The sequence below is a fragment of the Galleria mellonella genome, unplaced genomic scaffold, assembly GCF_026898425.1.
Source record: "Galleria mellonella isolate WM207_F2 unplaced genomic scaffold, CSIRO_AGI_GalMel_v1 utg96, whole genome shotgun sequence".
NCBI lineage: Eukaryota > Metazoa > Arthropoda > Insecta > Lepidoptera > Pyralidae > Galleria > Galleria mellonella.
Window position 1 is genome coordinate 1,536,474 of NW_026442179.1, and position 13,100 is coordinate 1,549,573.

The 13,100-nt window shown below is 35.4% G+C and overlaps 1 protein-coding gene across 1 annotated transcript; it reads right to left on the minus strand.

Annotated features, from left to right (window-relative positions):
* Positions 1–655: 655 nt before the first annotated feature.
* On the minus strand, positions 656–12,763 carry LOC113509108 (cubilin). Its single transcript, XM_026892392.3, has one exon. It carries the CDS (start codon positions 12,746–12,748, stop codon positions 1,520–1,522), a length of 11,229 nt encoding a protein of 3,742 aa, XP_026748193.2. The 5' UTR covers positions 12,749–12,763; the 3' UTR covers positions 656–1,519.
* Between the last annotated feature and the right edge of the window lie 337 nt (positions 12,764–13,100).

Here is a 13,100-nt window from a genome sequence, read left to right on the forward strand (position 1 = left end):
GGATAGCGCAGGCGGCATTACCATTCTATTTTTATCCATTAAAAAAATAGCCCCATTACTAGAAATATACCTTATCAAGTCGATTCCCACGCGATTCTCTCTGGAAATAATCTTGATTAATTCTCGTGGAATTCGTCACGGTGAGCTAATTGACCTGCTTTCATCCTCACCTATCTATCACCTCTCACTGGTACCTCTCCAGCGATACCGTAGCACAAGCGAACTTACTATGGGTGATAATTGATATCACCTATTAACAAAACAGTACCTTAAGATAAGTAGGTCGATTATGTTATTCTGTTGACGATACTTTTTGACTGAAATATATTGAAAATCACATCAACTGATAGTTATGTGATTATGTATTTTCTATTTGACACTTACCGTTATCTTACTATATAACTTGGATTGTAATTGAAATTGGCAAATATTATTTTTAATATATTTCAGTCAAAAACTATCGGTAATAGAATTATATATTCGGCCTATAGTTCTCCGTGTCGCCAGTAAAGCTGCATTACCGTAGTCCAGCAGATCAGAGAGATCTTAGAGAATAGCACTGCTGCTATAGGGCTAGGGAACTCTTATTCAGGAGGACGAGCGACCAAATAAACTAGCGACGGTTAAAATATATTGAGGGATGAAAACAAAAACATTTATGTATTTATAATGTTTTTTATTGTCATACATAGGATGAGGTTTAGGTATAAATATCTATAACAAAGTACGCAACTAGGCAACTATTTAAGTACAGCTACTTGCATATTTTTAATGTAAGCAAATGTACAGATAGTATCTAGGTAAACTTAGATAATTCAACACTGTACTTACAGATTTTTCATTGACAAACATTTAATTTTATAATAAATAAATAATACTAAAAGGAACAAACATTAGGTGGGTCCCAACGTGAGGAGTACTACCTTTACAATGAGAATTGCTATTAGGTAGAGCTGTGCAAGTTACCCTAAGGAATCTTAGGATTCCGCATTTGGTCATCCGGTCAATTAGGCTCCATGGAAGAAGTCATCTTTATGTATTACCTATTATAGATGGCAATAGTAAATTTTTTATTTCTTCCTTAAGAACAAGATTATAATTATGGACGGGAACTATCCAAACATATTAGAAAAATCTCTTAAATTGCAGTTCCGTATTTGAATATTTGCAATTATTTTTAATTAATTTGTTGGTAAATTATATTATCCTGTAAGGTAAGTTGTAAATAATGAATGTCGTCAGCGGTTGAGTTCTTCATTAGAGGGAACCGTTGGTTGCATGATCGTAGTATAACGTAGCGTTGGCTTTTTTTATTCGTTCCTAGTAATGTAACTGGGAAAGCAATGAGAGATATTTTTAGCTATCCACGTCGAGTGCCTCTCGGGGAGGCTACAAAATATTTAATTGAAAAATGAGTCGAATGATTGCATTTTGGAATAATTACCTACCTATATGTATATTTTAATGTTAGTTAATGTGTCTACCAACTACTGCTTTACAAAAGGTATATCTATATAATTTATAAAATTCCAACAAATTCTGCAACCCATCCTGAGCCACCATTGTTCATGGTTGTGATGAAAACTATCTTTACGTAGTTGTCGGTGCTTATATAATCTGCGGGAGTTTCGGAACAGAATGTTGACATGCTGTTACCTTGTTTATTTACTATTTCCACGTAATTATTATCACAGTCTTTGCCTAAGTCGAAGGTGCTGAAATGCAACGCTAGACGCGTTCCTACAGGTGTTTCTAGTTCCCATTCGCATTTGTTTTTCTTGCGATAAATGTCTGGATACAAGGGGCTAGTTATTATACCCTGTTCATTGAATAATTGTCCTCCACATCCACGACCTTTATTAGTAACAACATAGTTTAAATCGTAAGTAATTTGAGCATCGTTTAATTGATGACTATGTATTAAAAGATATCTCCCTGAAGAAAATACAGGATTATTATAGTATTCAGTATTAATGCTTACTACTTTTGTAGACGTGATGTTGTTACCATCATAAATATCTAAAAAGACATCTTTGCTCCAGTAATCAGGATTAACTGATATGAAATATAGAGATATGGTATAGTTTTCAGGTGCAGTTATGAGGGTATAACAATCTTTGCTTCCTTCGTCGATATTTGAGTATGCCGTTTTTATTCTACCTTGCCTTTCAGTATAGTTTTTTCCACAGACACCGCATAAAGATACTTCCATTGATACACCTTGATACTTTGTAGTATCGTAATCAGGTGATGTCTCTAAGTGTATGGTAACACTTCCACTAACATATATGTCTGACATTTTTTTAGATCCACAAAGTGTTATTTGTTTAGGTGTATTAAAATCTACAATGGAGGCCATGTTCACGTAGAATTCGTCAGTATTCCCTTTTATAATATAATCTTTACCAAGGGGTGTATTGAGAACAGATTTGGAAACACTTAATACTAATTTATCTTTGTCACATTCTGTGGTTGAAGTACCAGGTTTTAAATCGAGGTTTACAATACGGATGTGAATAGGGGAATTCATGTTGTTATCTGTTATCAAGTGATAAATACATCGACTTTCTCTTGGAATTAGTCCCATATCGTACCCTGGTGACTTTATAGTAGTAGTTTCGTATGATACGTTAAATTTAGATTGACCACACTGTGATCGTTGAACAGTTAAAGTAGCTTCAAATCCAGAACTCACTATTTCACCATCTGTGGAAAGTCTGACGCTCATTTCGTTACTAGACGTAGTAAGCGGTGGTGGCAATATGTGGCCACAGTAAGTACCTATAGTGTAACTGTCAGGATTTATTCCATTTTTTATTTCTACTAAATCACAGTCACATTTATAACCTAATGCGGTCTGGTTTTCATTTTTACATGGTGCAATATGAAAAGACATAAACTGAATTTTGATAGAATAATCAGCAGGTGCTAAAATTTTCCAATGGCAGTCTAAGTAATTTTCATAAATTTTTTTCGAATTGATAAATGGAGATTTTAAAACATAAGATGAAGTAGGCAACATATTAATTTTTCCACCGCAACCTACAGATTCGGAATAACTAAAGAAAACGTCAGCTTTGAAACCCTTGTATACCATACTGCCATCAGTAATGAACTGTAAAACCATGGTGTTGCCCGTGCTTCTAATTACAGTTGTAGAATTATCACTACCGCAGATTAATGCCAGACGTTTGTCATCTGTTGCTATTAAACCATCAAATACTGCTAGATAATCGGAGCGGCACATGTAATTATTTTCTAAATCAACATAACGCAACTTTAAAGCCACTGTTTTATTTTTAGGGCCTTCAATAAGCCATGTACAATTCATATTATTATAATAATTACCTAGGGGTACTGCCGTCAGAATTTTGGGTTCCCTTATTTGACCACCACAAGAAAATAACGAAAAAGATAATTTAAAACCTTTTCTTTGAACAAAGGTATCGGTTTTGAAATTTATTATTACGTCTTCGTAACTAGGAGTGAAATGAGGAATTTCTTTTCCACAATATGTGTCGTAATAATATTCATATTCACCGATTGATGATATTGTAACGTTATCACTCTCACAGCTAGGATATGGACCTTCTACATCGAATTCCAAAAAATTGATTGAGATCTTTTGACCTGAAACTGATTTTTTTATTGTGTATGTACAATCCATATGTGGTCTGTAGCCATAAGGATATCCAGGACTGTATAAAAACTGTTCTTTCTCTGTGGCTACATACGTTCCTCCACATAAAGGATTCCACATAGCTTGAAACCCATATAAATTGATATCGTCGTCGGTACGTAATACTACTTTCATGCGATTATATGTGGAATTATATATTGGCGGCAAATCTCGACCACATAGTCTAGCGATCTCAGTATATACTTCGTCTTTCCAGTCATAAATTATGACAGCATCTTTTGTACAGTTTGGTCTGCTTTCTATACCAAACCGATTGATAAAGGAAAGGGATATTCTGAAACCCAAATCAGATTTAATTTCCCAAGAACATTCTTGGTTATTAGGATAATTGTTGGGATAATTAGGCGATGCAAATATTCTATCGTAGGTTCCCAAAAATGCCCCACAACTATGTCTGGTTGTTTTTACCATTAGTTTTATATTAGTTGAATTCTTTGGATTGGAGTGGTACTCGACTAAAACATTTGAAAATGATTCGATAATAACAGTATCTTGCATTTTATTCTTACAGTAATCACCTATATAAGCCGAAAAAGCTACATTACGCGATATTTTTATGAATTCGTCGGCGCATTCTAATAGAAAAGACCCCTCTAATTTCAATTCAATTTTATTTCCTAGAGGCAATTCAATATTCCAAGCACAATCTATAGTATCATTATGAGCTGCGTTTGGAATATTTATAATATTAACAGCATTATCTCCCGCATGTATAAACCCACCACATTGTTGTAATTTCCACTGAACGCGAAAGTAAAAAGAATCACTGTGGCTCTTTGTCGCTCTATAGTCGACTACAGTAGTTGGTATCCTATACGACATTTCGGTATTACCGCAAATTTCGCGATGGAAACCGACAATTCCACGATCATTTGCTGATTTTATCTTTAATTTTGGGTCTGCATATCTACATCGTGTTCTAGTCACAGAAGAGTTTACTGTGGCAGTAATGTACAATGTGCTATAATTTTTAAAGTCTCTTATTAGGTTTGGATTGTACTGCCAATTACAAGAATACGATCTGTCAAGAATTGGAGATACTAATTCTCCCATTACTCCACCCAATGTGCCGCCGCATAACGCTTCTTGGTCAGAACTAAACCTTGCTTTAAATCGATGCGTTTCTCCGTAAGAATTTAACCATACGTATAAAGCTAGTTCATTTCCCGAAGATTCGAATATAGTTGTATTATAACTGTTAGAGACATATCCTATGCTGGTTTGGAAGTTTTTGTCATTATATATTCCGATTCTTTGCTTGTTAATAGCAAAATCTAATAACTCTAATCGAACTCTACGTTTTTTATCTGGAACTATAATACGCCATTGACACTGACGTATCGAGGTTTCCCGAGGATACCCTGGTGTTGTTAAATATCCTTCTGGTGTTGTAATAATTCCGTTGCATGATGGTACAGAAGTATTAAATGTAAATCGGAAACCACGTGATTGAGTTACTGCTGTATATTCGCTTGGTTTACCAAGGTGTAGTTTGATTGTTACCTCATTTGTAGATGTTTCAACTACTGATCCAACATCTACAATATCGTCACCACAAAATGTTTTCAACTCAGATACTACTGTATGGTTACCAGGTAAATTTTCTTCAATCGTAACTTTTGTACCACACGGTGATTCTGATTCAGGCAAATCCAAGTCTAGTACCTTAATAAATAAGATATGCCGAGGTTTTCCTCTTAAGCGCCATTCACAAACTGTGCCAGAAGATAATTTTACCATATTAGGATATCCTGGCGACTTCAATTCTCCTTCGGGGGAAAAGACGGTACCACCACAAACATCAATAGAAATATTAGCTTTGAACCCATTTTTTGGTTCTGACAAAGCAGTAAAGTATTTAATATAAAGTGTGTTACTACTAGTTTTAATGGTTCCTGGCTTCTCTCCACAAAACTTTCCTTTTAGAGGAGCTAAATCCGATAGACCATCATGAATTTCAATGGATTCTGTAGGACAATCTTCTATATAATCTAAGTCAAATCTATCTATAAAATCTATTTTTAATATTTCACCTAGTGGTCCACTGAATTTCCAAATGCATTCGGTATATGGATCAGGTATTGAAGGGTAATTTGGCGAACTTATAATTTCCCATGGATGATCAATGTCTAATTTACTAACCGTACCACAATAAACACCTTCCTCTTCATATCGTATTTTGAAAGTTTGAAACATATGCTGAGGATTATGAAAGAAACTACTCTCATACGACACAAATAATGCATTACTTGAAGTAACTACTTCATTTGTATTTTCATGTGAGTAACCGCAATATTTTCCGCTTGATAACAATGGTGACTCCATTGAATCACCATTGTGTAAAACAACAAATGTCTTACATTCATTATCTTTGTTTGTAATATTGAAATATTCAAAATTTAATTTTATGTGTTTTCCTGGACGAACTTTTACTATCCAATTGCATCTTATTGTTGGTTGATAAATATTCATGTAGTCGGACATAGTTGGACCGAACACACCAGATAAATCTGTGAATGTACCACCACATACAGACCGTACTTGAGCCTGGAAACCTTTCCTTGTTACCGATGAATCAGTACGGAAATTCACTTTTAAATACATACTTGAATTAAAACCTAGTGACGTAATGTCGGCAGTACATATATTCTCTTTGATAGGAGTCCATTGAGATGGGTCGTCTGATTTATAAATAGAAATAGAATCAGCAAAACAACTGTTTATTTCCTCCAGTTGAAAATCATTAAAATTTAATATCAAATGTTGTCCCGGTATAGCTTTAAATATCCACTGACAGTTTAAGTTATCATCATAATTTTTAGGATAATTAGGTGACCTGAAAATAGTGACGTGACCTGGCGTTATAATTTTGGTGTCATTGGAACCACAATTAAATGTAGAACTATCAGTTTCTGTAATTTTATTTTCTTGCGCCCACCGTAGATGGAAAAGACCACCACTGTTTGATTCATGCAATGATAACTTGATATAAACGGCATTAGAAGATGTATGTATTACTTTCTCTTCAGATAAAATGCCACAAAGTTGTCCCAAAACCGGAGCTTCATCATCATGTCCATCATAAATAGTTAAACTACTATAACATATTTCTCCATAAGTATGAATTTCTAATTTATCAATAATAAGAGTAATAATTTCAACGCCACTTGTAATTCGCCACCAATATTCACTTGGTCTATCGTATGGATATGGGTACAAAGGTGACGCTATTTCTCCACTTTCAATGTTTGTGATTTCGTTTCCATGTATAAATCCGTAACGAATGAAAAATCCTTGATCGCTGTATATATTATCGCTGTGAAATTTAATGAATAATTCTGAAGCTATGGTTGTATTTATTGGTATATTGTCACCACAGTAGACACCTAACAGACGACCGCCAGCATTGTTTTCACGAATTTCTAAATAATCTTGATTACATTGTTCGGAATATTCTATCTTAAATGATTCAAACGTCAAGTACACTTTATTTCCAGGCGATGTTTTTAAAATCCATTCACAATCAGTGTTTATTGGATATGAACGTGGGAAACCAGGTGAAGCTATAGCACCTTCCTCTGAAGTTAATGTACCTCCACACGCAGAGTCAGTTGCAGTATAGTGTGCAGAAAAATGACCTATAATTTTATTAGTATTGGTACCGAGTTTAACAGTAATGGCGCTTCCGTGACTAACAATCATAGAGGGTATTTTGTGTCCACAATATTCGTCAATGAGGGGAGCATTTTCATCATTTCCATCATAAATTCTGAGAAAAGAGGATGGACAACTTCTGTTTGATATTTCATTCGTATAAGGCAATGATATATGAGTTATTGTTAATGATATTTTCTTGTCTGGGGTGGGAGCAAGAATTGTCCAGATACAACTTAAATTGGTACGACTAATGAATTTATCATTCGTTATTATTCCTTCATATACTGCTGTTATTGTAGCACCACATGTTTCACTAAAATTTGCTTTAAAACCTTTAGCTGTTCCATAATTGTCAGTCACAAACTGTAATAATAATGTGTTACTCTTTGATATATATTGTGACAAACCAGTATTGGGGCAAATAATGCTTGTATAGTTTGCATTTGAAATATCTGTGCTATCATATATTCTAATTGAATCTCCACAAATAGAAGAATCTGATTCAAAGTTGGCGATTGAATATAGATCAAAGTCAAGGAAATTTAGTTCTATTCGACGATTTGCAGTTACTGTAATCGACCAAGTACAATCCATGTTATTTTCATAATTTTTGGGGTAATTTTTCGATGTAATAAACCCTGTTGCTGAATTATATACGCCACCGCAAACGGATTTACTTGACGAGTATTGGATCTCAAAGTGAACATTCTTTAGTGTCGATTGTTTTATTAATCTCACAAATAAGAAATTGGTATTACCTTGTATTGTTACATCTTTCTTGTGACATATTTTTGTTATTAGTGGCGATTGAATATTTGGTCCATTATAAATTTCTAATGAATCGGTTGTGCAGTTTTCAGAATCTGCAACATATAATTTTGTCAAAGCTAAAAAGATACTCATTCCTGCCTGTGCTTCTATAATCCATTCACATTCCAACTCTCCATTGGAATCTATTGTTTTATACAAAGTGCCATAACTTTTTTTGATGTGCCCTCCACAACCATACCTTACCCACTCTAATCTAAACCCTGAATGAAAATTAAAGAATCCTGTTACAAATTTTATTTGTAATGTGTTATCTGTTGTGCTCAAAGCAGAAGGAATAGATGTTCCACAAAGTTTATTAGGCTCTTGAAGTTGAGATGGTTCTTTCAGCTGCAAATAATCTCTTTCACAACCTGGTCGCCGCGGTGTACTCCACCAACGGCGATAATGTGGCCGGTGAAATGATTTATAGATATCAAAATGTGTAAATGTTATATTTATTTTACTTCCTTTAGAAACGTTTATTGTCCATAAACAGTTCAAATTAAATGGATAATTATTTGGATAATCAGGGCTTTCAATAACACCATAACTTCCAGTAATATTGTTCATACAAACTGTAGTATAATCAAGTAAAAATCCTTTACCTCCCATGTAGAAATCAGATCTGAATTTAATAAATGCTATATTTGTCGTAGTATGGATACTATTTGCTGCGGGTGACATGTAACAAAACTTTCCTAAACTATCGGCATTAGCATCTCTGCCGTCAAATATTTCTACATAATCGTCTCTACAATGCGGAGTACGCTCCAAATCCAACTCTTTGAAGTTAATTCTGATTCGGGAGCCATGACTTGTAATAATTTTATAAAAGCATTCAGCATTTTCATTATATACTTCTGGATAATTAGGAGAGGATATAGATCCACTAGAACTTGTAAGTGTACCTCCACAACCCTGCAGAGTACCATCCCATTCGATTTTAAATCCGGCACCACCCATATAGAAGTCAGAATGAAAATGTAAATATAATGAATTCCCTGTTGAAATAAAACGCTTCCAATTGAAGTAACCACAATATTTACCAATCAATGGTGCATTTTCTGTAGCACCATTTCGTATTTCCAAATAATCCCCTATATCACATTTGTTGCGAATAGATCGCTCTAAGTCAAATTGAGAAACATTGAGAGAAATTTGTTGTCCTGCAGGCACTTTGATGGTCCATGTACAGTCACGATTAGCTTCATAATTCTTAGGCCAACCAGGAGAATAAATGAAACCATGCGTTTTAACATATGTTCCTCCGCAATGTGTTTTTTCATTTAAAAATGTGTAGGATACTGAGAAACCAGCTGAGCGAATAGTTCGATCAGACACAAATTGAAGCATAAGGCGATTAGTCATCGTCGTTATAGCTGGAGGTAGAACGGTACCGCAATATTTGCCCATTGTTTCATTCATATTGTTATTATCTATTTCGATAATTTCCAAGTAGTCACTGTCACACGATGGCATTTCTTCCAAGTCAAATCGATTCCAACTTAATTTTATGTGCATTCCCTCGGGTGCTATCAACATCCAAGTACAGTTTTGACCGTTGTTGTATAGTGCTGTATCACCAGATGGGTGGTTTATAAGACCGGTTGTCTGTTTATATATACCACCACATTCTACGTCTATTGTTGTATAGTTTGCATAGAAACCAGTACCGGAAATACTTATATCGGAAGTAAATTTTAAATACAGGAAATTATGAGTGGACGTTTGTGTAGGTGGGGTATGATCTGCACTTCCACAGAATATTCCTAGAAGAGTTGAATTCATATTAGGCCCATCTCTTATTTCGATATTATCATATTGACAATTATAGTATCGATTATCTTCAATATCAAAATCTTGGAAGGTTAACTGTATCGCCTTTCCAGGTATAGTCTCAATAATATATTCACATACTTTATTTCCTGGATAGTTGAAAGGATATCCAGGTGATTTTATTACACCACTATCACCAGTTATACTATATTGGCATATTGTTTTATAACTGATTCTAAAGCCCTCGGATGATTTGGTGCGATCAGTTTTAAATATAATGAACAAAGAATTTGAAGATGAAATATAAGATTTTGGATAATAGACATTACCACAAAATTTACCAACGAGACGTGAATCGGACGATGGTCCATCATAGATTTTTAAATAGTCATAGATGCACTTTAGAGACCTTTCCAAATTAAAACTTTTAATTTCAATTTTTATTTTAGTATCCGGACCAGTTTTAATTTTATATTCACACAATAAATTATTTAGATACAATCCGTTGTACGACGGTGACACAATGTCACCTTGTTCCCCAGTAAAGTATCCACCGCAACCTGGCACGCCGTCTATGGGGGCATACGCTATTTGAAATCCGTGGCCGGAACTATAAGCATCGGAATGAAAATGAATTAATAATTCTGAGCCAGCTGACTGTGTTGGAGCTGGTTGGGTTGAGTTGCAATATTTGTTGAGAAGTGGGTCAGTAGAGTGTTCTCCATCATAAATAGCTAAATAATCATAACTACAATTAGCATGTGCTTCAATGTCAAATTCAAAGAAATGTAACTGTATTTTTTTACCGTAAGAAGTAGTTAAGTGCCAATAGCAATCTCTATTGGGCGGATATTTTCCTGGGGACCCTGGAGAGCTGATGTGCCCATGCGTGGTTGCATTTATTTCTCCACCACAAATCGGATCTATACTATTCCAATGTAATGCAAAGCCATCTCTAGCCACAGTTTTATCTGAACGAAACCAGAGATATAAGTTATTGTGACTTGATATGATATTGCCACCTTTAGGAAATGTATTGCCACAGAATCTACCTATAAGTTGACTAGAGGAACTTTGACCATCATGCATTTGTAAAAAGTCATAACGACATTCAGGCTCTAATTCTAAATTAAATTTACTAAACGTAACATTGATAACTTTATTTGGTGCAGTATGAATAACCCATGCACATTTGGAATTATGTTCATAAGTTGTATTGGATATGGGATAAATAATACTGCCCTCCTCATTATCTAATAAACCTCCGCAATTTCTAGCACGTACCTGACACATTATTCCTGTATATAGAGCAGTGCATTCACAACGAAAACCTCTTGCCATAGTTTCGTCTGTTCTACATACACCACCATTTTGACACGGATTATTAGCACAGTAGTCTAGTGGAATGTTACAACGAGCGCCAGTGAATCCTCTGTAGCACAAGCAGGTGTATCCCGTCCGAAGAACGTGGCACTGTCCATGAGGACCACAAGGATTGTCTTCACAGTTAAGAGTGGAATTATAACCAGCTGATACATAACACCCATGAAGTCCAATACCATCTCCATCCATGCCATCAGGACATATGCATTGTGCAGTTTGTCCACCAAGTGCTGCGTTCTCTATGCATTGTGCTGATGGATGACATCCTCCATGGTTAATATTACACGAGCCTCTCCATGAGCATGTGATGCCATCTCCTACGTAACCAGGTGGGCAAAGTCCACAAATACGAGACCCTATAGTATTGTGGCATGCTACCAAAGGACTACAGCCACCGTTGGGTATAGTTTGGCATTCATTTATGTCGTAACAACTGTAGCCGTCTCCGTCATAACCCGGTGGGCATTGACCACAGCGAAATGAACCCGGAAGATTGATACACTCTACTTTTGGATTAATGGAGCATCGAGGGCCTTGACTCGTATCACATTCATTCACATCAGTGAGACATGCAACTCCGGTTCCATTTGTAGTCCAACCTTGATCACATATACACTTGATACCCTCGCCTGATGTAACTGGTATACACGTACCATGACCACACATTTCGTAATTTCCCCCAGAACAATCCTTCTCTCTTCTTGTGCAATGAACTCCAAGCCACCCTGATCTGCATAAGCATTCATAAGTACCGGGTCTGTTAATACAAATTGCTCCATTTTGACATCCCAAATCTGTACCAACGAAATTGCGACATTCATTCACATCAACTTCGCAATTTCGTCCTTCCCAATTGGAGGGACACAAACAGTGATATCCATTCAATAGATTTAAACAGGTACCTCCATTTTGACATGTATGTGGTTGACAATCATCTTTCGCCCTGTTATTAAGTTGCAGTTGAAGATTATGAATTCTGTTCGTTAGTCTATTTATTCTTGTCCAGATTGTCGATATGTTATATTGCAGATCACTAGGTAATATAACATTCTGGCTTTCCAATGTTTGTAACCTTTGTAATATTCCATTGCGACCCTTCATTAATTGTTCTATGTCATCATTCTGCACGGGTGTATACTGCTTCACATTGTTTGGAACGCTTATGTTTAGTAAGTTGACATCGCCAACGAAGACGGTAGACTGAGGTCCATTTGTGAGGAAATATATGCTTTTATCAAACGCCGGTTCAAGAATAAGATCTCCATCTTTTGATTTGATTTTCGGTCTGTCTGTATATATTTGACAATTTGCGATTTCGACTGCAACTGTTAAAAATAGGCAATGCCGTAATAGTCTGGACATCATCGTCCATGTGTTGTTGGTATGAAAAGTGTCTGCAGACTGCACTGATGTTGTAGGCATACGTATATAGGAGAAAAATTAGTCAAGCTTTATCTAATCATCCGCTCCAGCAAGCGAAGATCGGGTTACAGTTATGATTTATAAATTGAGACGAGTCATTGTTTTTGTGCCGCCCCTTTTTAAAATTCCGATATTGAAATTGCCAAATAATGTAAGATTATATTTCACAAAAAACTGTCTCTATTTGTGGCAAAAACAGTTCTTTTGATTCAAAACTAAACTACAAAACTGATTCAAAAAAAAATTCTCCAATCTGTAAGTACATTGTTTCAGATAAAAGAATTTTCCAAATTAATTTATCATTGACGGAGTTTTTAGCTCTGTTTCAATTAACTTCGAAGAAAGAAAGAGG